The sequence below is a fragment of the Carassius gibelio genome, chromosome B23 (genome assembly GCF_023724105.1).
Source record: "Carassius gibelio isolate Cgi1373 ecotype wild population from Czech Republic chromosome B23, carGib1.2-hapl.c, whole genome shotgun sequence".
Classification (NCBI taxonomy): domain Eukaryota; kingdom Metazoa; phylum Chordata; class Actinopteri; order Cypriniformes; family Cyprinidae; genus Carassius; species Carassius gibelio.
The window spans coordinates 20899175-20926356 of NC_068418.1; the positions used below are offsets into that span (position 1 = coordinate 20899175).

The window sequence follows — 27182 nt, forward strand, 5'->3', positions numbered from 1 at the left end:
TGGCTCTGGAGCAACAAGTACTGTCACCGTGTACTAAGAGACGACCTGCAAATGGTTTTGGCTGCATGCTATCTCTCTCTTTCTCTCATTCTCTTTCTTTTTTTCATCCATCCTCTCCCTCTAGGCTTTGTCTGGCTTCCTGGCCATGATCTATGGTTTCATCTGCCATTTCTTCTTTTGTGCGTGGTCAAATGGAAGATAGATGAAAAGGGAGGGCTTAGAAGGGGGGGTGTTAAAAGAAAGAAAAAGGCCTCCTAGTCTAGAAAGTTTGCTCTTTCTAAATTAGGCTGTCATTTTAGGGTGGGGGGGGGCAAAAGAATGTCCTATTCATTTGCCATGTGTGTTCACGGAAAATGTGTGCTCGCTCTCTGAGGTGTGTGTTTTGGGGATGAAAAAATAAGCCATCGATCATCACAGCCACCTTTAGAGCATGACCAATTTTTTGGCCCAAATTGCACAGATGGCGCAATTACATGCGCTGGGTTTGTCCAAACCCCACACAGAATAAAGAAAACACATCATCCTCAATTACATTTGCACAAACCTCCTCAGATATTCAACGTTTCAATTCTGACAGGGCTCATGGATGGGGCTTTGAGAACTACAAATGTGTTAGCGATCAGTAGTGGCACAAGTGAAACTTATTTTTAGTTGTATCATTTTATATATATATTTATATATCATTTTTTTTCTTATAGATTGTATATAGTTTAACCTTTTTTTGTACTTTGTATTTTTTGTTTTGTTTAATTATTATAATTTTTTTAGCTTTTATATAAATATATATATATATATATATATATATATATATATATATATACACACACACACGCAATTTGTTCTTTTAGTCATTCGTTCGTTCATTCATTCATTCCTTATTATTATTATTATTATTTACTGTCCTGCAAAAACAAACATTGTCATGGCAATAGTGTAAGTATGCTTTTATTCATTTTATTTAATTTATTTGTTTTGTTTATTTATTAATTTTTTTGTTAAAAGGGGTATCTCTTAACTTTTTTATATGTGGTCCAAGACCCTTCAGACCAGTGACTGTGAACTTTGCTCTCTCCCTCCTGCTCTCTCTGATTGAGATATTTTCCATTGTGACCCAAATGCCTCGTGCCTCGTTTGCAGATGTTATTTATATTTAATATACCCCTTGCTTTTTCTCCTCCTCCTCTTGTAGATAGATGAATGGTTTCTCTTTCAGCCATTTAAATAGAGAGGGATGAGAGCTCTCTCTCTCTCTCTCTCTCGTATGAATGGCTGCTGTATAATAGTCTCCAGCCCTGACGTTTAAACAAAGAGCAGAGGTAGGACACAATGCTCAACTCTCCGATTGGAAAATCGGCTTAATTGAAATGTTCCAGACGCTGTACACTCCCCACCCGAACAAAGAACTGCAGTCGGTCTCTGTCTTTTTCTGGCCAACCCCAAAAACCAGAACTAAACTCTATGAATTTGATATGTCAAACTGTTGCATCAGTACTGTATCGTGACCCGTTTTCTGTCTTTTTTTTCTGTTTAATCCTTTTGCCTTGAAAATCACAACTGATGCTCTCTCTCTCTCTCTCTCTCTCTCTCTCTCTCTCTTTCTCTCTCTCTCCGGTGTCATAAATATATAAATGTAGCTCATTGCACACATCTTTCCTGCCTATATATGTTGTCTAGGTAGGCAGCTGTCTAGGTTTGGAATGGAGCCCTTCAGTCTCCAGAGAGCAGATCGAATGCCAGTCAGACATTATGATTTCTGAATGAAACTATATAAAAGTAGACGTGTAGGTGGCTGGCAATATTTCTCAGCGTGTTTCAGCCAGCTGTTCTCAGCTGGATGTTTGTAATATGAAGTACGCAAGGTGTCTGTGTGAATGAGTAACTGTGTGTTTGTTGAACTGCTGACAGTGATGGTGAATGTGGCAACCTCTGTTTTGAACGGCTGTGCTCAGATTACACATAGCACTCTGAAAGCATCAAGCAGGTTGATCATTAGCTATATTTCCATCTGTCTTTCTTGTCGGTATGGCAGTAGCAATGCTGAGTTTGTGCGTTCGATCCCAGGGAATGGTAAAATGTACCTTGAATGCAATGTAAGTCGCTTTGGATAAAAGTGTCTGCAAAATGCCTGTGTAAAACAAAAATAACATTGTGTGAATGAAAACTCAACTGCTAGATGCTAACATTATTTTCTTCCATTGTCAACTTCTTTACTTTTTGTATTATTTTTAAAAATGGAGGACGAATTCCTGTGGGAATTCCTAACTTAATCTTTTCTCACGGGACCTTTGGAGCTGATTCCAGTCAGACACTGACGTTAGCATGTTGCTAAGCTAATGGCTCATAACTAACAAATACTGAGGGGAAAAGTGTTTTTTTATTAGTGTGAAATATTTTGTAACTGCAGTTGGAGATAAAAATCCATACTCAAATAAGAACTAGTGAATTTCAGTTGACTAATTCTGAGCGTGGTGTGTGTGTAGGTGAACCGGGTGCCGGTGGAGAGCTGTGAGCAGTACAGCAGCTGTAGCGAGTGTCTGGCTTCTGGTGATCCCCACTGCGGCTGGTGTGTCCTGCACAGTGTGTGAGTATCAGCATCTCCTGACCCCACAGCTGCTCACACACACGTACACACGCATTTACACGGCTATATGAATCAGGACATACTGTACACTGTATTGTAATATTAGGCTAATTGCTATGCTTGCTGACACTAGGTCGTTATGTAACAAGTTTCCAGCGACAGTGAATCTGTCTGAAAAATGCTTAGCTATGAGACAATAACAGCCGAGCAGAACATATTTAATGTATTGTTTAATGTTACTTGGACCAGTGAGGAAAAGAGAAACCAAAACAACATCCAACATTGTGTACTGAAGTATGTACTTATTAGTTAACTACATTATTAATCTAATGCAGCAGTAATTTTTTCGTATACAAATTTTGGGTAGCACTTTATTTTACAGTCCTGTTCCTCATGTACATACTATGTACTTATTATAGTAATTACAATAACTATGTAATAACTAGGTACTAACCCTGAACCTACCCCTAAACCTAACCCCACCCCATGTAGTTACCTTGTGTTACCAGAACTTTCTTAGATAAATACACTGTAAGTACACTATAAGTACATGTTAGTACACGTACTGTAAAATAAAGTGCAACCAAATTTTGTTTTTATTTTGTTGTTTTGTTTGAACACTATTGAAGTTTTATTCATCGCACCACACCATCTAATCAGCTTACTAATAAAGTATGCACTTGATCGCGCTGGTTGATTGTTCTTAGAAATTGATTATAATGGTTTTGTCCCCCCTGCTGAGTAATATCTGTGTTTAGATGTTCACGTAAGGACCGCTGTGAGCGAGCTGATGAGCCGCAGCGATTCGCCTCCAGACTGGAGCAGTGCGTCCGACTCATGGTGCAGCCCAACAATATTTCAGTCACCATGTCTGAAGTTCAGGCAAGTGTTTGTGAATGAAATCATCTTTATTGTAATCAGATTATGATATGAATGAGCTTTATTGAGCTTTATTGCCAGGTATGTTTACACATGTTTTCGTGACAGAAGCTCCGCAGTACAACAGAATGACAGCGACAGAACATAAAACACATAATAAAAGAATAAAAAATACAAATAAGTAGATAGTGAATGACAATATACAAATGACAATTGTAGGCAGATATATTACAAAATGCAGTTATGTATGTACATATATATTATGTGCAAAATTTAAGTGTATACTAAGTATGTGTGTTAGATAAATAAAGTGTGTGTGTATATAAATATAAAGTGTAGTGTGTTCGCCGTTATTATCAGCTGTTCATAAGATGGATTGCCTGAGGGAAGAAACTGGTCCTGTGTCTGGTTGTTCTAGTGCTCAGTGCTCTGTAGCGTCGACCAGATGGCAACAGTTCAAAGAGGGAGTGTGCTGGATGTGAGGGGTCCAGAGTGATTTTGACAGCCCTTTTTCTCACTCTGGATAAGTACAGTTCTTGAATAGATGGGAGAGTTGAACCGATGATTCGCTCAGCAGTCCGGACTACTCTCTGTAGTCTTCTGAGGTCAGATTTAGAAGCTGAGCTGAACCAGACAGTTACTGAAGTGCAGAGGATGGATTCAATGATGGTGGAGTAGAACTGTTTCAGCAGCTCCTGTGGCAGGTTAAACTTCCTCAGCTGGCGGAGGAAGTACAACCTTTGCTGGGCCTTTTTCACGATGGAGTCAATGTGAATGTCCCACTTCAGGTCCTGAGAGATGAAATCATTGAATCATTGAAAAATCAATGAATCATTGAGAATATGTTAGGAGGTGGTTTGAGGCAGATTTTGACCACATTTATTGCCAGCATAAATGTAAATGCATTTTTGTTTTTCATATTCGGCTAAATAAGTAATATTAAGTTTGCCACGAAAAATTTGTCATTAAATGTAGTTTTTTGCTTTTCTTATTCTGCTTTTACGTCATACAGACAACTGACTCATGGCACTTGCAGTTTGCTCAACTATTTTATTAATATTAATAATAATAATTATATGCTTTATTTTGTAACAAAAATATTTAAAAGAAAAAAAGTATTTATCAATATGATTTTAATATGTACATTTATAATTGTGACATCTGATTCCCTATCTTTTTAATGCATCATCGTTAGACTTGCATATGTCAAATATATCACGTACAGATTAACACATGCAATCTTTTTTTTTTAGATAGATAGATCTGGATATAAAAGTCCAGGTGTCTTTAGTACAAATGTTCAGTATTTGTCATGCCACTAATGTACTGGAAGTGAAACCTGTTCCTATCTCCTGGTTTGTGTTCGGTTCTGCAGCTGGTTCTTCAGGCTCAAAATGTTCCCAGTCTGGCTGCGGGAGTTAACTGCTCATTTGAGGACTACACTGAGACGGAGGGACACATCATGGGGGGACGTATATACTGCCTGTCCCCCTCTGCACGGGAGATAGCTCCCATCACACGCAACCAGGGTAAGGCGACACGCGCACACTCTTTAAAAAAGTCTCCTAACGCTTGTTAGAAAGCGCTGAAGCTCACCGTGTGTCTGCTGGCAGGTGACAAGCGGGTGGTGAAGCTCAATCTGAAATCCAAGGAGACGGGGAAGAAGTTTGCCAGCGTGGATTTTGTCTTCTACAACTGCAGTGTCCATCAGTCGTAAGTCTCACACGGGAAAGAGAGAAGGCAGCTTCCTGTCGTCTAACTCTCTTCCTCCCCATCTCTTTCGTTCAAACTAAGACAAGTGTATTTTTATGAGACCGTGTGTGTGTGTGTGTGTGTGTGTGTGTTTACTGCTTCTGAGTGAGAGAGGGATGTTATTTTTGTGTGCTGTTAGCAGTTTTTTGCTGAGATCAGGGATGAGATCAGACTTTTAATGTCATTTCATTAATGACTCATAAGCTTCCCTGACTTCGGCTGTCCAGCTTTACTGCTCATGAGTTATAGTCCCGATTTTTTGCCCCACAGAAAAGAGCTAAATTTTAATTCAGAAGTTGAAAACATGTATATCATATAAGAGGTGTGTATGATTAACTTAATTTATGTCGTCTTAAACATTTAATAATTGCGTATGTCATTGAGCCTCTTCACAAACTATACTGATCCCACCACCACCATTTCATTCTCTTGACCTTATTTCCAGTATCTGTCCTATAGTTCCCACTCTCTCTTCTCTTCCTCTTCTCATCCCGCCTCCCTCCGGATAGACAACAGGTTGTGCTCCAGGCAGGAGCGGCTCCAGATGTTTTGAGCTCCAGTGTCCTCTCCCGCTCTTGTTCATTAAGTCAGGCCATGTGCTCTTCTCTACCTCAGCGTGCTTTACATTAGCATGGCACTGCCCCATTAGTGACACAGCCACTTCATCTAAAGCTGGACGCGATGAAGTGCTCACCTGGTGCTCCTCGTGAGTGAGTGTGACTAAGGCACACAATTTGGCTCTAGTGATCACAGGGTCTCTGTTCTGTGTCCGTGTGTGTGTGTGTGTGTGTGGCAGAGGGGTGCCTGCTTGGCACGGCAAATTACCCTGCTAGCTATTTACATGCAGCGTAACAATATTAGAGTTTAGCATGAGACAGGGGGAGGGGACGACTTAATTGAGCATGCGAAGGGCCGGATGCATTTTTAACAAGAGGAGCACGGAGTGAACAAGGACGGAAAATCGGAAAAAAGACAGATAGATTGTGGCTTTTGTTGAAGCGATAAAGCACTCGCAAGGCTGAAAGGTTAGCAGTAGCTTGCACATTTTAATATGAAAAAGAGCCCATGTGTGTGGCACAGGAGACACACACTGTTGAATAGACCGTCCCTTCTCTCTCTCTCTCTCTCTCTCTCTCACTCTCTCTCTGTGTGTGTGTGTGTGTGAGTGTCAAAGCCTCAGGTTTGGCAACATGTGACGTCTGATTTCCTGTCTTATGAGTCTCTGTTTGCCAAGTTTGCTTAGCAGCATTATACTTGCATGTCAAATATACAATGTACAGATTAAAACATGTAAACAATTTTTTTTATATAATAATAATAATAATTATTATTATTATATTCATATACTATTTATTTATTTAAATTTTATAACATTTTATGAGATTTGCAACACGTGGAGCTTCATCATTATTACATTTCTTTAATATCATTATTAGTACACATTAACACGTGTTAACAAATTTCTTTATTTTTAAGTTTGAATACCAACAACAATAACTGCTTATATAAGTAAATAAAAGTTAAATGTATCATTTATTATTAAGTATGATGTATAATATTAATTTCATGTATTTTTTATTTACTATTATTTTTATGGCACCATAATTTCAATATATAATTATAATAATAACGTTTATTTGTTCATTTGTTTTATATATTATTATTTTTATTTTATTATATATGTGTGGATTTATTTCTGTTGGGTTCAGGTGGAAAAGAAACAAGTGTATTTTTTCACCGTTCTGGCAGTAAGGAGGGTGACATGGCTCTTGTGAGGTGCGGGTCTGCAGTGATGGGTTGTAATGTAGGTGCCTCTTCAGGAAGTAAGATCTGAATAATACAAGATCAAAGTGTGCCAATGAGACATTCATTAGTGGTTGCTTCCCTGCGCCTCTCTCTCTCTTCTCCTCTTTCTTCCCCTCTCTTTCATCCTCTAGCCTGTTTTGCTCTGCTCTCTTCCCTTTCTCTCTCCCTCTCTGTTCCTTTATTTGTTGCTGCATCCTTGTTTTTCTCCTTTTCTCATGCTCTTTTTCATTCCTCTCCTTTAGAATCTCTCTATTTCTCTTCGTCAGGTTCAGCCAGTCCTTTAATTCAGCAGCTCTTTTGTCTCATGTAGTCGGAGCGGAGTGAGGAGAAGGCTTTATCATGCACCAGCAGCGGACGTGAGCGTAAGCCTTTGAACATTTGGCACAGACAGGGGAAGAGGCGTAGAGCGCACTTCTCGCCTCTTTGTGACGCTCTCGCTGACCGCAGAAGCCTTTTCATGATATGAGAAAAGCACTGGGTGTTTGAGGAGAATTTGGGAGCGGTGAGCTACATGAAGCTCACAGAGTGTGTTTTAAAATACTGTGGAAGCGACTCTGTGTGTAGACAGTACTTCAGCACTTGAGTTGTAGCGCTCAAAGCTTTTTTTTATTTGGGCAAATTGGATTCTTTAATGAAGTAATTCAAAGGTGTTCAAGGTCCCTTTGTATTTCGTTTTGTATTAAAATACTGTTTTTGTTGTTGAATCGAAAAACAACCCTGTTTAATTCATGCGCAATATTCTGAATGATTCATTACTGCTATATTTATATATGTATGAAGAGTTCAGATGCAGAAGCCTCTAAGTGCCATTTGAAATTTTCATCTAAAATTAGGATTTTTATCAAGCTCCTGCTTAGGTTGAGTCATTTTACTTTAATTGCTATGTGCAGGTCCTTTTCCAGGCTATTAAAGTGATATAATATATAATATGTATATTTTTTGATTTTGACTTTAATGTCCAATGGCAGAAAGAGGGAGCATTCTGGAAATCTGTTCTATTTGGTGACACTAGTGGTGCAGAAATTACTCACTTCACCTTTAATATACCGTTGTGAAATGGTTTAGAAGTGCTGCACAAATCTGCTTCCACCACTTATGTCAAGCTCAATTCATTGTGGAGTTCATGGCGAATGTGTGATAAGAAACTGCTCCCACGCAACTCTTCTGTTATGACTTTTTGAGACATGATTCTGAGACTAGAGTACAGATCAGAGTCCTTGTCCTCCCCTGCCAAACGCCAACAAAATCTTCCTCTGTAACCATAGCAATGAAACCAACCTACACCTTTGTCTCGGTGCAATGTGTGGAAAGTTGACAGATCAGTGTTGTTTGTGACGTCTCTGGCTTTCTTGTTTTTTTTCACCTTGAGGTGCCAACTCTGTCAAATGTGGGCTCGGTTGTTAAATGTCTTAACTGAACAAATCATCAGTGTTATTGATGTAAATGAGTCATTTTAAACTTTTGAATGTAAAGCTTTGCTTTGCGGTCATTTTCTGTGTGCAATACCTGAATGAATGGATTGTGTTTGTGTGTTTTTGGTTTCTTTTCTGATGTCTTTTGATGTGAGCGTTCGTTCGTTCGCTCTCTTTGATCTGTCTCACTTTCTGTCCATCTCACACCCCCTGCTCTCCATCACCTCTGCTTGAAAGATGAAAAGTGTTGAGAAAGGGAAAGAGAAGACATAAAAGAACTAAATTCATTTGAAAAACCATCTTGGAATAGGGTGTAATGGATGGTTGCTAGGGCACTAAATTAACAAATAGTGGTCTAAGTGTCTTTAGTGTATTGGAAGGGCATTGATAAATGGTTTTTAGTGTATTGTTATGCAGTTGCTTGGGATTCTTTTTGGGTGCCAGGGTGTTGCTAATGTGTTTTAGCTCATTATTTCGTTTTTGCTAGTGTGTTCTGGGTGGATGTTTGGGTGTTACTAAGGCTTTCTGAGTGTTTCAGTGCATTATGGGGTTGCTAGGGTCTTCTGAGTGGGTGTTTAGGTGTTGCCAAGGTGTTCTGGGTGGATTCTAGCATGTTACTAAGGTGTTCTGGTTGTTTCAGTGTATTATGTGGTTGCTAGGTTCTTCGGAGTGGGTGCTAGGATGTTGCTAGGTTTTCTGAGCATTTTAGTTCATTGTTCTATGGTTGCTATGTTAGTGAATTTTGGTTATAAGTGTGTTTTGGGTAGTGTCTAGTGCTTTGCGGTTGTTAGTAGGTTGCTTTAGGAATACTAGGGGGTGCTGCATTGGTACTGGGGTCTTGATAAGGTGTGCTGTGTGTTTTAGTGCATTGTTTTGTGATTGCTAGGGTGTTATGGATAGTTGCTAGGGCTGTGTGGTTAGTAAGTCGCTATACGAATGCTAAGGTGTTTTGAGTTGTTGCTAGGGTGTTCCTAAGGTGTTTTGAGTGTTTTTGTTCATTGCTGTATGGTTGCAATTGTGTTCCGGGTGGTTTCTGTGGTGTTGCTAAGGTGTTCTGATTGTGTTAGCATATTTCTGTTAAGGTTTGTAGGGTGTTTTGGGTGGTTTCTCAGGCTTAGTGGTTGTAAGTAAGTTAATGTATGAATGTTCAGGTTTTCTGCGTTGTTAATGGAGAGTTGCTAAGGTGTTGTGTTTGTTTTAGCACATTGTTGTGTGGTTTCTAGGGTGTTCTGGGTGGTTGCTAGGGCTTTGTGTTAAGTGAGTCATACGAATGTTATGGTGATCTGAGTTGTTGCTGGGGTATTGCTCAGGTGTTGTCAATACTAAGTTGCAGTTGCTAGGGCTTAGTGGTTAGTAAGTTACTATACAAATGCCAGGGTGTTCTGAGTTGTTGTTAGTGTGTTGCTAAGGTGTCCTGAGTGTTTTAGCACATAGTTATGTGATTGCAAGGGTGTTTTGGGTAGTTTTATTGTGCTGCTATACAGTTGTTAGAGCATTCTGGTGAGTGTTGTCGCTTTGCTAGATGGGTTCTATTGAGTTCTGAAAAGGGCATTAAAGCCAGTTCTGTGATTAGTAGTAAACCTCCATCACCTGCTTTCAAACCAAGCGCCATTTCCTACACAGCCCTAGTTCTGAATAATTTTTTGTGTGTTGCTATGTGGTTGCTGGGGTGCTCTGGGTTGGTATTAGGGCTTTGCTATGTAGTTGCAAAAGTGCTCTGAGAACAAGTTTATGAGAAACATATGAGTGTGTACGGTAGTTTCTAAATGTCATGGTTTGATATACAATGCAGCTATATGTGGCCATTAATAACTTAATAATACTCTTTTTCTCTTGCTGTGTCTTCTTGATAGGTGTCTCTCCTGTGTGAATGGCTCTTTTCCATGCCACTGGTGCAAATATCGACATATGTGTACCCACAATGCCAATGACTGCTCCTTCCAGGAGGGCCGCGTCAACATGTCTGAGGTCAGTCTGTCCAATACAATACATACATTTACACATAAAGCACTTCATGCACACATCTCGCCTTTCATTTAAAAGAAAATTGCTTTTCATGTTTGCGACCCATCACCCAACAAATCCAGGGGTGCAGATGCACACATGGGCGGTCATGTCCCATTTGCGAACGTTGTTCTTTTTGCACTGGCTTTGTGTGAGCAGCTGTTCTTAGGAGAGCGGCGCTGTATTAATGCACTTATAAACGGCACTGACTGAATGACTATGCAAATTGTATCATGTTGTACATTTACAAATGCTACATTTGCATAAAAACCAATATCAATCACATCTCTCCCTCATATGAGCACTGGAAGTGTGCTAGGCGGCATTACGCTTGTACAGTGGGTTATGATTACCGACGCACACACGCATCAATCCTCCACATGCCCGCTCTTGACTGCCGAAGTCGTCTCAGGGGAGCATTTGTATCTCAAACCGCTTCGAGTCGACCAGGGGGCTGTTCACGCACTCTGCAGCTGTTAAACAGTGCTTTCGCCGTTGAGAAGGGCATTTGGGAGTAATGTACATAAATGTTTACCATTTTCCACACAGCCTTATTGCTGTTCGCTCCCAAACACCTTCCTGCTCTGCTGCAGTATCCAGTATCCTCAGTTGATTTTAGATCCCAGCTCAATGCATTTGTATCTTGCACCTGAGTTGTAGCCACTGCTGTACAACATAATTTTTGTTCATTTAGGTCTATTAAATACACTTAATTTATAATTCGTGTAAAGTGCTTTGAGTACCCAGAAAAGCGCTATATAAATAAATATAGTGAATTATTATTACTATTATTATAATAGTAATTATAACATTATTGCTATTATTATTATTATTATTATTGTTGCTGTTTTAAAATACTAATTAAAATAATATTTTTTATTAGTAGTAGTAGTATTTAATAATAATAATATGTTTTGACATTATATTATCATAATAACATATAATAATAATAATTCCAAAAAAGATTTTTACATTATTTTTATATTTCAGTTTTCATGATTTTAATTGTTTAAATTCATTTTTATTTATTTAAATTGTTATTTATTTTTGTTTATGTGGATTATGAATAGAGTCAATGCTAAAGAAAGCTGTTAAGTGCAAAGCGCGGCAAAATGTCTTTAACCCTTTATCCTTGACTATATTCATAATATATAAGGGCCTCTTATGGATTTTGTAGAATGGTTACTGCATAATGCAAATATCAAGGACACAGTTTTTCATTAAGATGTTGTTTTATGAAGCAAATAATTTTTTTAAGTTGCTCTGGATAAAAGCATTTGCTACATAAATAAATATAAATGTAAATTCATTAAGTATAGTCCTTCAACTAGAAAATAGTCTATCTTTGACAGTTAGTATTACGCCTAGATTATTATATTATAGATGATTCATTTGGAGAGTAGCTAGATGTCATTACGTCATATGCTGACACAAGGTCATGAAGAAGTTGCCATCACATGTGTAGAGAGTAATAAACACTGGAAAAATGCTTTTGACGTGGAGGTTGGTGGTGTGGTGTTTATTGGGTGGAGGATGAAGGTGAGATACTGGTAGGGTTTTATGGGTGAAGCTGCGGAATTGTGGCAGGGAGTAAAGGATAGGTGTTTTGGATCTGTTATCTTCAGGTAGCATCAGTTAATAACCAGTGGTTGAAGTGAGATTTCGGAGATTGCGTTTCATTATTATCTGCAGTGGGGTTTCAAAAAGTGAGTGAAGGTGCCTGCCTAGACAGCATTTCTGGAATCTTAGAAGAAGTCTGGTGATGACAACGAAAGTAAACATGAAGTTAAATCTGACCAAGAAGAAAATTGCTTTAGTGAGCCAAACTTGAGAAGAAAAAAAAAATAATGATGATGATAATAATGATAATATCTTTAATACATTTCTTTAAAGTAGTTATATGCAGGCTTTTCCACATATACGACTGCGAATACAGTTCCCTCAGTTCCTTTCAGAATGACTTTATCTCTGCCATTATTAAAGCTTAGTCTCCGAACAACCTTACCTTAAAACGTAGCCAAACATCCTCGCGAAGACATGAAAGATAAACCGTGCAGTCACAGAGCGTAATGAGTCACATTTGCAAATCAAATGTATATAAATCAACATTTGCCTGACAGCGGATAAACAGAGGAACACATTAAATCTGACCAGGCGGAAAATTGCTTCAGTAAGCCACACTTGAGGAATCCACAAGGAGAAATAAACAAACATACATATAAACAAACAAACAAATAGCGCCGCTAACACATTTGTTCCAGCATTCGTTACTTGTGAACCCAACTGTCGGCCAGTAGCTCACTTAGTCACACTTGGACAGCGGTTTTGCCCTTTACTGGTGCCAAAAGTGCCTGACCATTTCACAGATCCGCACCGAAGGTCGTGCAGTGCCGGAATATTGAAATGTGTCCTGCGTTCAGCATGGCTTTGGATTAATAGTGGAGTCCGTGTGCATCACACTGTCTTCTGTTTCCAGCCTATACAGCATGTGTTGTCATGCAGGCACGCTCATAATGTGCCAACATCGGTTGTCCGTAAATGGACAAGAGAGACTGAATGAAAGCCGCTGACCCACCTTGGGAACCCAAGATTGTCTTAGTCACTTTCATCCAACCCTATTGAGATACAGCCGCCCTGTTCATAAGTGTAATGAATGGAGTTTGTTTTAAGGATGATGAAACTGGTGTTACGGCTGCGTTCTCCCGCTCATTTGAGACTCATTAGTGTGCGTCTCCGATGAGACAAATGGGGGTTTTGATAAATAAGTCATAGGGTGGTATATCGCCAAGGAACTGCTCGATGCACCCGTGGGATCCGTGTGATTCAGTAATGATCTGCCTTGTGTTTGCTTTTATAAACAAAGACATGTCACCCATGATAATAGCAGAAACAGCAAAGGATTGTGGGGGTGTTTGTCGTCAGTTGGGTGCATGTGTGTTTTTAAGACTTGTTGTGTTTAGGACAGTATATAGCTCCCATAATTCATTCGGAGCTGTTAGCATTAAAAGCTTTCTGCTCAAAGCTATTGTACTTACATTGTTGTTTGGTAATAAAATAACTTGTGCTGCTTTTCTGGGTGGTACGAGTACATAAGACTCTAATATAGTTGTCAGTAGGAAGATAATTCAAAGAAAGCCTACACAGACACCAAAAACAAGTCGTTCTTTTGTCTTCTTGAAAGAAGGGTATATTCTCCGGCTTTCACAGCTTCAATTATAATCAGTATAACTAATATGCTGCCGCCGAATATGGAAGCTGCACAGTTGAGTTGATCAGAGACTTTTTTTTATCAGGACATCCATCGTGTTTATAGTTTCTTCCTTTTTGCTTTCAGAGACTTAATTAAAAATGAGAAGACACTTAGATTTCACTTTGTCACTGGAGCCCATAATTTCATTTTTAGATCTATCATAATGTCTGTGTTTGGTCCATAAAGCTTTAAACTGTTAAAAGAATAGAAATGGAGTCTTGTGAGCATCCGCAGAAAAGTAATTGATTTTGTTAATGTTTGGAAAAGTAGCTGGTTGAATATTATCTTCAACCAGTTTTTCTATTCAAGTCATAGATTGCCTCATATATTATATACTACTACTACTACTAATAAAATGATTATATTTCATGATAACTGTGCACATTTCATATTACTGTAAAGCAAAAATAAATAAAAAACTCATTGTTGTAACAAAAAATAATTACATTTATGCAGATTCATGCTGTTTTATAGTTATGAGAATCTAATCAAAATCATCAATAAAAATAATGCGACTTAAAAATTACACATCCTAACACATGGGTAATGATAATTTGGGGCAGTTTTGTTCATTAGTATCATTGAAATAATGTTGCAGTAAAATAATAGTCATTTAAATAAGCTTTATGCACAATATAATTTTTTATTTATTTATTAATATGATTAGTTGTATTATTATATTAGATACAATTAACATAAATAAAATAATTTTTATTGCTTTAGATTTTGGGGTGAAATGTGACCTGGACATCATCTTACAGTTAAGATGAGAAATGATTGAACATTTTTTTAATGTCCAAACATAGTGCCATGTTCCAATTCGCAGCATCTTAGTTTTCCCGTTATGTAGGACGTGATGCTTTTGTGTCAGACCTTGATTTAATCCTCAGTATGTATGCGTGTCTCTTATAGAACATGCATAATTTGAATAGAATACATAAACACTGAATTAGATTCTTAATGTGCCGGCCATATCTTCTTCACTGACCTCCAGCACTAAGATGATTTCCACTTGCACAGGTTTCATCTGGTCTTTGTTTGCTAATGCATGTGGAGAGCAGCATCCACTTCTGGCTTCCAAACTCCATCCAGCTCTGATTTACCGTCTGTCCCGTTTGGCTGTCAGGTGTTTCTTCATCCTTCGCTCCCTCTCTTTCTTTCTCTCTCACTCATTCCCTCTCTCAAATCTCTGCCCAGCTCCCACAAACACTGCATATTCCTGTCTCCCATTCCTCTGATCCCAGGCACTGCTGGTGATGAACAGCCGAGGACGGAGCTCAGAGAAGCCGGTCTCTGGATCAGTATTCCAGCAGGCGTGTCAAGAACGCATGCCTCACCTCGTGCCATTTCAGTTCCTCGAGTGACTCCATATCAAATGCTACCTTCATCCTACCCGTTGCCTCATCCTCTCGGGATAACGGCGACGAGTGTTCATCATAATTAATCAATAAATCAGAAAGGCAATTAGCAGAAACGGGGACCCCGCCATGCACCCTCACCTTTGTTGTTTGATGCAGCTCCATCCCGCTGTGTTGCGAGTGGAGCTCAAAGCCCCTCAGTTCCCATTCTCTCTGGCACAGGGCCTCTCGGAGGGATCTAAGGCTGCCACTGATCTGTGGCTTTAATTATTCAAAGTGTATTAAATCTTAATTTCCAGATGCCTCAGCGTCTGTCTGCCTAATGGAGACTGAAGATGAATTTTACATTCAGGAGTCAAGGAGATGGCGCGAGCACTTGCTACTTCTTGGGTGGTGCCCAAGAATACGGGGCCAGGACCGGGTTTCTCATGCTGTTTTAACTGAGTCCAGTTTTAGTCATTATGATTTTTTTACCGTATTTGCTAAGAATGCAAAAGCTTTTCATGCTACGTTATAAATTAGCTATAGTGTAGCAAATAACAACAGTTAGCAATTAGCTTATACAGATTTACTTGCGTATACATGTTTTTTGTCAAACATTTTTGGTGGAAGTGCTTTCATTAGCATACTAAAAGCATAATTAAAAGTGTGTTTTAACCATTTAGCATGATTATGTGGCAAAACTATATCAAAGAAGTTCCATCTTTACATTAATTTGCCTTTTTGGTAGCATTGTTTCTTCCTCTAAACACATTTAGATGGACATTTTGGCAGTTGTATTGTATTTTGCCGTTTTCTTTTTTTTCTCTCTCTTTAAATAGCAATAGCATTTAGCAGCTAGGATGGGCTAAGATGGAAAATATTTTTGTTAGTCATCCAACAATCTACCTAGTTCACATAGATATTTTTTTCTGATAATTAAGACATTTTTGTTTTGTTGTTGTTCGTTTGTTTATTAACTTTCACATTTTTTCACTTTATCATGATAAAAGCATGTTCTGCTTTAGCTGTTAGCATGTGTGCATGGTAAATTCATCTCAGTTGTGTCTTAACCCACATACATTCAGATCTGTATGAACCTAGTTTATGTAGATTTCTACTTACTGTATGGTGATATAATGATATTTGGACTGAAAGCATGTTTTGATTTAACTGTTAGCATGTTTGCATGGTTAACTCATAAATTGTAGGCTATCTTTAAATGAATTTACTTTAAAGCATCGTTGCTTCCTCCATGAACATTCAGATGGCTGTCTTTGGCAATTGTTTCCCTTTTTCAATTATCTGTAGCAATTAGCAATTTTTTCAACAGTGGTGCTTCAACTAGCTTGTTGAAAACATGTTGTGCTTATGTTGTTTCACAGTAAAATCTCAATATTTTTCCTAAAATAGCATCTATAAATATATATAGTATTTCAGTATCTGAATGCCCTCTTAGAAAAATGTTCGGTCCAAGGCAGGTGAACCCAAAGCCTGTTCCTTAAACCTGAAACGCCCACCCACTGGTCAGTTTTAAAGTGTTGTATTTTCCCTAGTAGCCTTATGGAAATGTCTCATAAAATCGATATCACTATGAGTAACTGGTCTCTAGGTTTGCTAACACATATCAGTTTGTATCTAGCCACATCTTGCTAAGTTTTGAGTGGCGCTCTATTTTCGAGCCCCATGTGGGCGGACACTCTAAAGCCCTTTTAGACTTCAAAGTCCCTTTCATTCGACAACAGGCTCCTCTTAGAGTGGATGGATCCACGAGTTGTTTCCCCCTCACCGTTTGGCCCTTACTAGTCAACGAGCTCCAGACTGCCTAATTAGATGGCAGCTCAGTTCCTCATCTGTTACCCTGATAAGATTTGCCAAAATATGTAATTAAAAATGCTACTAGGATTTAAAGAATGTTGGTGTTGCTGCCCTTGAATTGTGGATAGTAATTGCTTAGACTAATAAAAGGCTTGTCAAGTCATTTAAGGCCTCAAAAGTTAAAAGTGATAGTTGTGGATGACCAGCTAATGCAGCATGGTTGTTCCTTCTATACCCTAATAATAGTTTTGATGAAGTACTGTAAGTAACCTCAGAGCTAAAAGTGACTTTTGGGATGGTAAGATCAATAGCACTCTTTTAGTTGGTTCTGAACTGTACTGAAATACATGTACAATGGCATTTTATGGCATTTTACAAAAATAATTTAGGACTACCATGGTACCATGTCCACAAAAATAATAATACATACATAAAATAATAAACATTATTAGTAAGAGTGCTAAAACTGAAAAATGCAACTAAATACATTTTGTAACTTTATTATTCATATTATTGTTCTTCTTTTTCTTCTTCGTCTTCCTTTTCTTATTATTATTAAAGCGAATAATAAAAATATCAGAGCATAAATTCTAATAAATTTGACACACAAATAACAAAAAATAAAATAAAAATGTGCCAATTTAAAATATCAATAAATACTATAATAGTATAGAACTAATACCAAAATAACACTTATGTACTAAAATCATGGTTACCATGGTTTTTGTACTTTTCATGGTATTGTAGGAAGCACCATGGAGTGCAGTATAAATACTGTGGTACAGTTTAGTACTATTATATAGTTTAAAGTACTATAGTAACAGCATCACTGTACAATGGTATCATTTTTTTATATATTTGTAAAGAGATGATACTCTAAAGTTCTTCCAAAAATAATATGGTAGTACCATGGTACTATGCCTAAAACTTTTTGCTACATTTGTGCTCCACTTACAAAGAATTGCGGTGATCGTTCCATGGTACTGGATGACTATCATGTTAAATATCTACTCCTAGGTGTCTCATATAATGCCATAGAATTACCGTAATGCTTTTTTCTAAGTGTAAAACATTCATCCTAAATGGTTCGAACACAAATTCTGTTCCTATGTGATTTCTATCCATTTCCAACTCAGGAATGAGGGAATGTGGATGATCCACAGAAGTGGGCTGCATTTGCTGTGTTTGCAGTGTGGGCTTTACTTTGCTTAACGCTCCATGAGCACCGTCTCTGCATCGCCCCACAGCTTCTTTAGACTGAGAGAGAGAGAGAAGTAGAGAATGTGAGAGAACGAGGAAGAAAAGAGCAGCAGATATCATGTTTTGCTTGCAGGAGCATTGCTGGAGGCAGCAGTTGAGCAAAACAAACAGCAGACTAGCAGAGCAGCGCTGCCAGCTACCAGAGCCAAAAAACAGCCCTCCTCTTTCCCTCTGCACGGCTTCCCAGCAATCCTACACTACTACACATTGCACACTGCAGCTCTCTGTGTTTCCATGTCCGTTTCACACTGAACGTCAGCTGTGGGTCCATTTGAAATGTTATTCAAATTAATTACATGTTATGCAGATTAATTAATTGAATGCATCACATAGATTTCAATATTAGCTCAGAAAAGGCCCCAAATGAAGACATTAGTCTATATTCATGTGGCAGACAGGTGAATCGTTGAATAGACACCATATGAAATATCTTTAGGAGCTATTTGTATAATTTTTCAAGCTAATGAACTGTTTACACTGGATGCTTTCTTTTATTCTTTCTGCATTTTTATTGTTATCATTGGTCTGTTTGTTAACATGCAGACTAACACTTTAGATATCGTGTCGATTCTTGTACCATGAGGGCTGTTTTTGTTGGAAGTTTTGAAAAACAAATTACATGAGAGAGATTTGGTAATTGTCGATGCAAATAAATAAATATAATTATTCTTTGTATTCACTTTAACTAGATGCTTTAAAACTGTGTTTTGAATTTAATTAGCAACAGTGTTTAAGTCACATCTTAGTTGATCTGACTTTTAAATGCATGCGTATTCCATGCATGCATTTCTAATGCAGTATAGTACAGTGTTAAATATTGCACCAGAAGCCGCAGTGGAATGCTTCAGCATCAGTCAGATGGATTTGAAGTTTTCGAAGTTGAACATGTGAGTTTGCTGCGAGCTCATTCCCACTCTGTGATTCAGCGCTGTGGGGGCGCACACCGCGTGATAACCTGGATTCCCGGCTCACCGGAGCCGCAGTCATTTCAAAGCAAATAAAGGCAGTATTTGGGAGAAAAACGTGAAACACTTCAAAGAAATCCCTGCGGTACACCATTATTCCGTTGTGCTCAGCAAGTGTGCCATCTGATCTGCTCTTTCAACCCTGTTTTGACACCTGTCTGTACTTAATAAAATAGTTTCCCACGTTTTTTCCATTTTGCTTTAGTGCTTGTGCTTGCTTACAGTCTTATTACTCTTACAAAAAAGTACCGTTGCGGTACCACAGTTCAGTAATGATATCTGACGGTAAAACTATACTATTTGAGAAGTACCATGGTACTTTTTGTATCTTTCTTTTTGCGTCTGTTTCTTTTTTTACCAAAAGAATATATATTTTAAATGTTGCTTTTTTCTTGTCCTTTCTGCTCCCCCTTTCCATTCCTTTTTCCCTTTCTTTCTCACTCCTTTTCAAACACACATTTCCATTTTTCCAGTGGTCTCGCATCTCTTGTAAAAGGCATCTTTTTCTTATCAGATGGATGGAGCGTTTCATTAAATGTGTAGTTTACGGCTATCTGTTCTCCACCTGTGTGTTTTGATTGTGTCTCTCAGCACCAGTCAGGTGGCTTAGCATGACCGATAGCTGCTCTCCCTCTTCTCTGATTGGCTCTCAGCCGCTCTTATCATTTCTCCCTTTGCCTCGTGCAGTTGCGAGCTGAATAGACTTTGTTAAATTACATTGTGTCACATTTGCAGATTATTTTCGGAATGAAGCCAAGCTAATCAGGGTAATTAGATTTCATGGCAGTTTAGTGAAAAAACAAACTTACAAACAAGCTGAGTGTGAAGGGATAGCAGAACTAATGATGAACTAATGATGCCAAAGCATTCGTCTTTGAAGATGTGCCCAAATATGTCCCATAGAAACTTATATGATGGTAAACAAAGCAGAATCTAATATACTGAGTGGATCTTTAGTATATGTACTTCAAGCATTTTTAGTTGTTTTAACAATCAGAATGTACCATCGTACTTTTAACATGTTCAAGTCATGAGACCTCAAAATAAATCAATAAAATTAGGCCTAATTTTCTTAAAAAAATAAAATAAAAATAAAATCCTTATATGTATGTTTCATATATTTATATTGATGATCTACCTTAAATATATAATATATAAAACATAACATTTAAATAGTAACTATCATAATTATACACACGTAACATTTTACCGTTAAATTTTTATATTATATATAAAAATAAACAATAATGTTGTATATTGAATATAATTATACACACATTTGTATTATTCTATACATCGTATTATCGTATATATATATGTGTGTGTGTGTATTTATTTATTACATGTTTAAAGCATATTTAACTGCTTAAAATGTATACGAAACATCAAAAAATTATTTTATTTGAAGTATTTTAATATATATAAAAATAAATGCATCATACACATGTATGTACATAAAATATTTATTTTATAATGTAATAGATTAATATAATATAAACATTTTAATGTAATATTACAATATTTAAAGTTTTATATAAATTAAATATTATAATAATTTAAGATATTTTATGCTTTTTCACCTTTTTGCTTATTTTCTTAACTGCTTTATTTTTCATTATTAAAACTTAATTTATAATAAACATTAAATATCATAATTTTGCACACACATTATACGCACACACACTCACTCACATATTCAACATTTTATTCAATAATTTGATATATTTATATTTTATATGTATTTAACATTTATGTTTATGAACTGCTCAAAACATATACAATGCAAACACGCACACACATATGTGAATGGATTTACTGGACATGTATTCATGAGATTTTGCACATGCAGATACAGTACTATGGTGATACTGTGTTTCTTGGACATATGTTTAAAATTCAGCCTTTAAACATGTAAGTATTTAACTTTTAGACATCATTCTGACCATAACCAACTGTTACCAGCGGCGTAAACACGTTTCCTTTTAATCCTTTAGCGTTGAACATATAGTTTTGGGTTTTGTGTGCCTTATTCTTGGAAAACTGATAATAGCTCTCTGTGCTCAGCATACAGGCCTTTATTGACTCTGAACAAATTGCACCTTTTCATTAGCAGTGAAACCCTCACCTTTGTGTACCACACAGTAATTGAACACTAACACAGGCTTGCTCTATTTGGGGGGTTGGGGGGGGGGCTGCATCACAGTCTATTTATTCAGTCACAACCGAATCGAGAGCACAGCACAGTATTAATAAGGAGACTGCCGCCCGAGGCAATTAAACCAGCAGCCCAATGGAACTCTGCAGAGTCACCGAGCCGCATGTGGCTTTCCCATCAGGTTTGTTTACAGAGCCCTTGCCGTGGCAGCACTAGCTCATATCTCCGGTAGATTTTAATAAAGCCGCTGGTGTTCCGTACTCCTCCCATTCAATTAGAACCACAGGCAGGGTAAATAGGAAATGAGGGTAACAAGTTCAGACGCTCTATCAGGCTGTGATTGGATGGATCAGGGGAACAGCTACCCTGTGTCGCATCTTTCATACATCATCTGCAAATGTTTTTTTTGTTAGGGGTGCGTGTATTGTTTGAAGTACTGTGTAAATACTATTATTCGTGAATATGATAATCATTCAGTACCATTAATTTTTGGATCCAATACACACACACACACAAAAAAAACCTTTTATTTTATTTTTATTTTTCTATATATTTAATTTTGTTTCATTCATTCATTCATTCATGCATAAAATCATAAATTAATGTGTTGAAGTCATGTCACCCCAACCAAAAAAAAAAAAAAAACGTATACATTTATGTACATAAAATATGTAATTTATAATGTATTATATTCATATAACAAATACATTTTATTACAATAATATTTAAATATTTAATAATTCAGATTTATATTTATACCTTTTTTTGCTTTTTATACAATGCTTATTTTCATTGTATAAAAAAGTGAAAACTGTAAATATATCTTAAATAGATGTAATACACACACACACACAAGTATATAATCTCCTATAATTTTCCAATAATCCCATTGTTCTATAATTGTAAATAATTTTTAAACAGATTTAAAAACGTATTGTAGTATAGTAGTATAATAATAAAGATCTTTATAAATATCCCATTTTATGCATAGAGTTATACATTATTTATGTAAATGTTATTAACACGTTTTCTAGTTTTGTGAGACTCCATCAACCAACTGATGCACTACCAATTTTTCTTCTGTGTCGAAGCATCAGTAGAACGTATGCTGCTTTGATCTAGCTGTATCCTTCCATCATGCACTACTTGAGGTTTTGTTTGGGTTTTTTATGTTACACATGAGATGTGTCTGTGAAATCCAGCTGCCACCTCACTATGCCATTTAATTATTTTTTCAAGCAGAAAATTGTCATTTTTAATTTGTAGTATAAATGCACTTGTGCCAAATACTAGAGATGGAGTGTCTACATTTGAGGAGAGGTCTTGCCGGGTAAGATCTTGTGCCCATGGTTCTGCTGCTGCCTAGTTAAAGTGCACAGTTGGCATCATAACTCGGGTGCTGATGCCAAGTCTTTAAAATGGCACACGCCCTCGAAAAGCTTAATTGCATCTTGCTCTGTGCCCTGGTTTTCCAATCTGTTGGTATGACAACGGTGGTGACGGCCTTGAAGTCCTCCTAGCATCCTTCATATATCCTTCATGGGATGTATAAAAACACTTGACAAAGATAAAAGCTTTAATAATCAAGAATGAACCTTTGATGTTTGAATTTTCATCTCACAGAAGTAATTTTGAGATTTAGGAGTCTCTTCAGTCAAATTTACTTGAAAATATCTAAATATAAAAATGTCTTGTTTTGGTTTGCAGGAGTGTCCTCAGATCCTGCCGTCCACTCAGATCTACATCCCTGTTGGTGTCATGAAGCCCATCACATTGTTGGCCCGGAATCTTCCGCAGCCTCAGTCTGGACAGAGGAACTATGAGTGTATCTTCTATATTCAGGGGAAGGAGTACAGTGTTACTGCACTGCGCTTCAATAGCACCAGCATACAGTGTCAGAAGACCACGGTAAGTTTAAACACTTGTTATTTGGCGTTTTGAGTGATTTTGTTTAGTGAAGATGTTTCTTTCTCAAAGGTTGCTCTTTCATAGTTCAGAAGATGTTGTGGAGTTATTAGTTATTATTATTGTTTCATGTGTACCTTGTTGCTTAAACCAGACTGGTTTGATCAGATCTAGCTTCATTAGAAGAAATAACAGAAGCAACACATTTTATACACAACTGTTTAAAGTTTGGGATCTGTAGTTTTTTTTTTTTTTTTTTTTTTTAAGAAATCAATACTTTTATTGACACAGTAAATTGATGAAAAATAAAGTCATCAATAATGTCAAAAAAAAAAGAGATCTAATATGCTGTAATTTTAAACTTTATATTCAACAAAGAATTCTTAAAATAGAATTGTTTCCACAGAATATTAAGCAGCACATCTGTTTTCAACACTGATAATAAGAAGAAATGTTTCTTGAGCAACAAATGAACATATTGCAATGCTTTCTGTAGTATAACTTTGCACTAAAAACTGGAGTAATGTTGCTGAAAATTCATCTGGAATAAATTACATATTTAAATATATTTAAATGACAAAATATTTCTGTGGTACTGTGTATGTTTATTATGTTTTTATAAATACACACATGTACAGTAAATATTTTGAAAATATTTACATGCATATATTTATAGTCATATAATTTAAATTATACATAAATATATTTAATATATATATATATATATATATATATATATATATATATATATATATATATATATATATATATATATATATGCATATTTTTCTTAAATATATGCATGCATTGCTGTGTATTTATATGTACATAAATATACACAGTACACACAGATATATTATGTAAATAAAAACTTTTATTTTGGATGCGATTAATCGTGATTAATTGTTTGACAGCACTAATTTAAATTGAAAAAATATTTAGCAATATTATTGTTTTTATTGCATATAAAGCATATAAGACTTAAAAGACCTATCTGTCTGTCTCTCTCTCTGTGTGTGTGTGTAATTTGATTAGACATATTTGAGTTTTTATTGAGATTTTTTGACTTTTGGTTGTAACTCTAGAGACACATAAGAGTACTGGAATAGGAGACTTTAATTTCAAAGCTTTAATTTGCTCTACATTTGATTGCATTGCTGTCTAGTAGAAACAGTTGAGATGCTAATGGGCACTCATTGGGGATTTTCTTTCTTTTAGAAAGAATTTCTAGCCAAACATACTGTAGCGGGTGTCGTGTGTATTTTATGATCACATGGGCCAGTGGACCTTTGCTACAGCCAAATGGACCGAAAGTCATTCTGACAAGCTGTGACCCCTTAAATCGTCACATCTCTGTGAGTGGTTTAAGGGCCAATATTGGTGGAGAAATGCTAGTCCAAATAGCTGGTCATTTTCTTACAGCACTGCTGACACAAGCCTTCCCCCTCATTAACTTTTGGCCAATCAACATTTTGTCTGGCTGTCAAAACCCCATCAGGCACTGGGCAGGCACTGGTGGACCATTAGGGCCTGATGAAACACGTGCCACTTGTTATCGTTTTAACAGACTGCTTTGCAAAGGCAGTCATTAGTGGCAGAGATAGGAAGCTCGGGTGTTTGATGGGACCGTGACACTTCTCAACATGCCTTATTGATGGCCGTTATAGGACGCAGCCTCTTTCTCTTTTGTGTTGAGATTCCTGGTGTTACTGAGGTTGAGCTAATTACACGGCTTAGAGTTTGCAGAGAGCTGTCTCGCTAAAGACTTTATCGACTGTTTGCTGTCGCAGCCGTTTCAAATCAACAGCGATTGGCGCGTCACTGATGAAAAGCTATTCCTCTGTCTCCGCTAGCTGGAAGCATCAGCCAGAGTGATGTTAACTTTAACAGTCAACGAGAGCGAAAAAACAGCCAGCTGATAAGAGACCTGTTCTCTTCTGATTTTGCGAAGGAAGGTGGAAGCGATACAGGTGTTTTAGTGGTTCCTTAAAGGAATAGTTCACCCAAAATGAGAATTCTGTCATCATTTATTCACTCTCAATTTGTTTCAGACCTCTAATAGTTTGTTTGTTCTGCTGAAAACAATTGAAGATATTTTGAATGTTGGTGAACAAACGGTTGATGGTAGCCATCGACTTCCCAACTATCTATTTGTTCTGAAAGAGTTTCGTAAAGGTAGTCTAAAGATTACTCAAAATGACAGTTGTTTTTATGTTTTTCTTTCCTCTCTGGAAGACAAAATTTGAAATTCTGTTGGTTGTATTAGTCACTCATTTCCAGTTGTTTTTAATGAATGGGTACTGGAGCTTTTGAGTTTCATAAAATGACTCAAAAGCACTATTAAAAACATCATGAATGTGGTCCATATGACTCAGTCTTCTGAAGTCCTTTGATAACTTTGTGTAAGTTGTACTTCTGTGAACCGGATCATCCGATTCACTGAAAAGATCTAACTCAAAGAATGATTCATTCATGCATTGATTCAAATTGACATTGCTGATTCTCTTATTAACAGTTTTAAAGGACTGAATTTTTAAATAATGACTTAAAATTTGCTCTGTTCCTCACGTGAAGTTATCACATGACTTCAAAAGCATTGAAAATAGCAAATTAGTCATTTTAACGACTTTTATTTTATGGTGCTTTTGTCTCCTTTTTTGAAGCTTTAAAACCTTACGTCCCCTTTATTAAATAAAATAGAGCAGTCTTAAGAAAATCCCCCTTTGTTCTCAAAAGATTCAATTAGAAAGTCCTGATACTTTATTTGTTGTTGTGGTTTAAGTACAAAAAGTAGCTTGTTAATTTACTAAATACTTCCAAAGCTCACTCTGATTGTATAGCTGATGTTCTTTAATAATGATGAATAGCAGTAGGTCACCTTTATCTCAGTCAAAGCTGTAAGAAAGGTGGTTTTCCTTACTTTCCCCTGGTCATCTGCGGTTTATGCCTGGTATGGTTCTGTGCTGCTGGGTATTCAGACAGCCTGTCACTCCTAATGAGAGCCGCAATTACAGCCGTGTTAAGATCCCACTGCAATTACACCATTAAATGCCAGCAATTATCAGTTACTTAGCGTGCAGTGATTTTAGCATGAGTGCTGTGTAGCCCTGCGTGAGAGTTCCATTACCAGAAGTAGGAGCATGTTTAGAATGACAGGCTTTGGCATAGATCAAGAGTCACTATTGTTTTAGTCATTCACAGAGTCACTCCTTCCAGATTAAATGGCTGTTCGTCAATAGGCTCTGGCTGAATCGGTCCGGGAACATTCCAAGGACTTCCGTGTTTGAACACTTTGGCTGAGGTGGCAGACGGCAGGTCGGATATGAATCACCCGCCAAAGCCCCTGCAGTTCCTTTCATTCACGTCGCAGAAACTTTTCCATCCGAATGATTAATTATGACGCCGACTAACGTTTCTGTTGAATTCAGAGAGATGTGAACTGTTTGCTTTGCCATAACAGCACCGATTCTGAAAAAGGCAATTTTAAGGGCATCGTGTGCAGTTTTAGGGAGCAGCATATTACATAATAAGGTTATTTTATATTACTTTTCACTATTTTTTTTTGTCAATTTATAAAATAATTTCCTCGTAGTTGTTTTATCTTCTGAAATGTATCATTTAACCTCTATATATTTATATAAATATATAGAGGTTAAATGCTACATTTCAAATGATAAAACAATAGTGTTCAACAGGCATGTGAAATGTATATTATATATATATATATATATATATATATATATATATATATATATATATATATATATATTTTTTTTTTTTTTTAAATTTACAAAGTCATTTCATCATGGAATAAAGTTTGAATACCACTGTTTTATCAATCAAATTCAAGTACTTTTTTGGTCAAATGTAAATCCAATTTAAAGCATTATTGCTATCAATACACAATTTTTTTTTTTTATATATTACTTTTATTTGCAAAATATTTAAATATGCGTTCACTAATCAAGTGATACAAACTCATCTGTGTTTGCTATGTAGAAAAAGTTATCATGGTGATAGATTTGAAAGAATTTGCCAGAACAATGTAGAATGCATCA

General features: G+C 36.8%; 1 protein-coding gene across 2 annotated transcripts in view; it reads left to right on the top strand.

Annotated features, from left to right (window-relative positions):
* The window catches only part of LOC128011493 (plexin-A1), a 200632-nt gene that overhangs the window by 109057 nt on the left and 64393 nt on the right, over nt 1-27182 (top strand). For both annotated transcript variants that reach the window (XM_052593964.1, XM_052593965.1), the window contains exons 5-10: nt 2481-2581; nt 3340-3463; nt 4836-4989; nt 5074-5173; nt 10284-10398; nt 22927-23127. In XM_052593964.1, coding sequence (XP_052449924.1) covers nt 2481-2581; nt 3340-3463; nt 4836-4989; nt 5074-5173; nt 10284-10398; nt 22927-23127 — 795 coding nt within the window. The remainder of the gene's footprint in view (nt 1-2480; nt 2582-3339; nt 3464-4835; nt 4990-5073; nt 5174-10283; nt 10399-22926; nt 23128-27182) is intronic.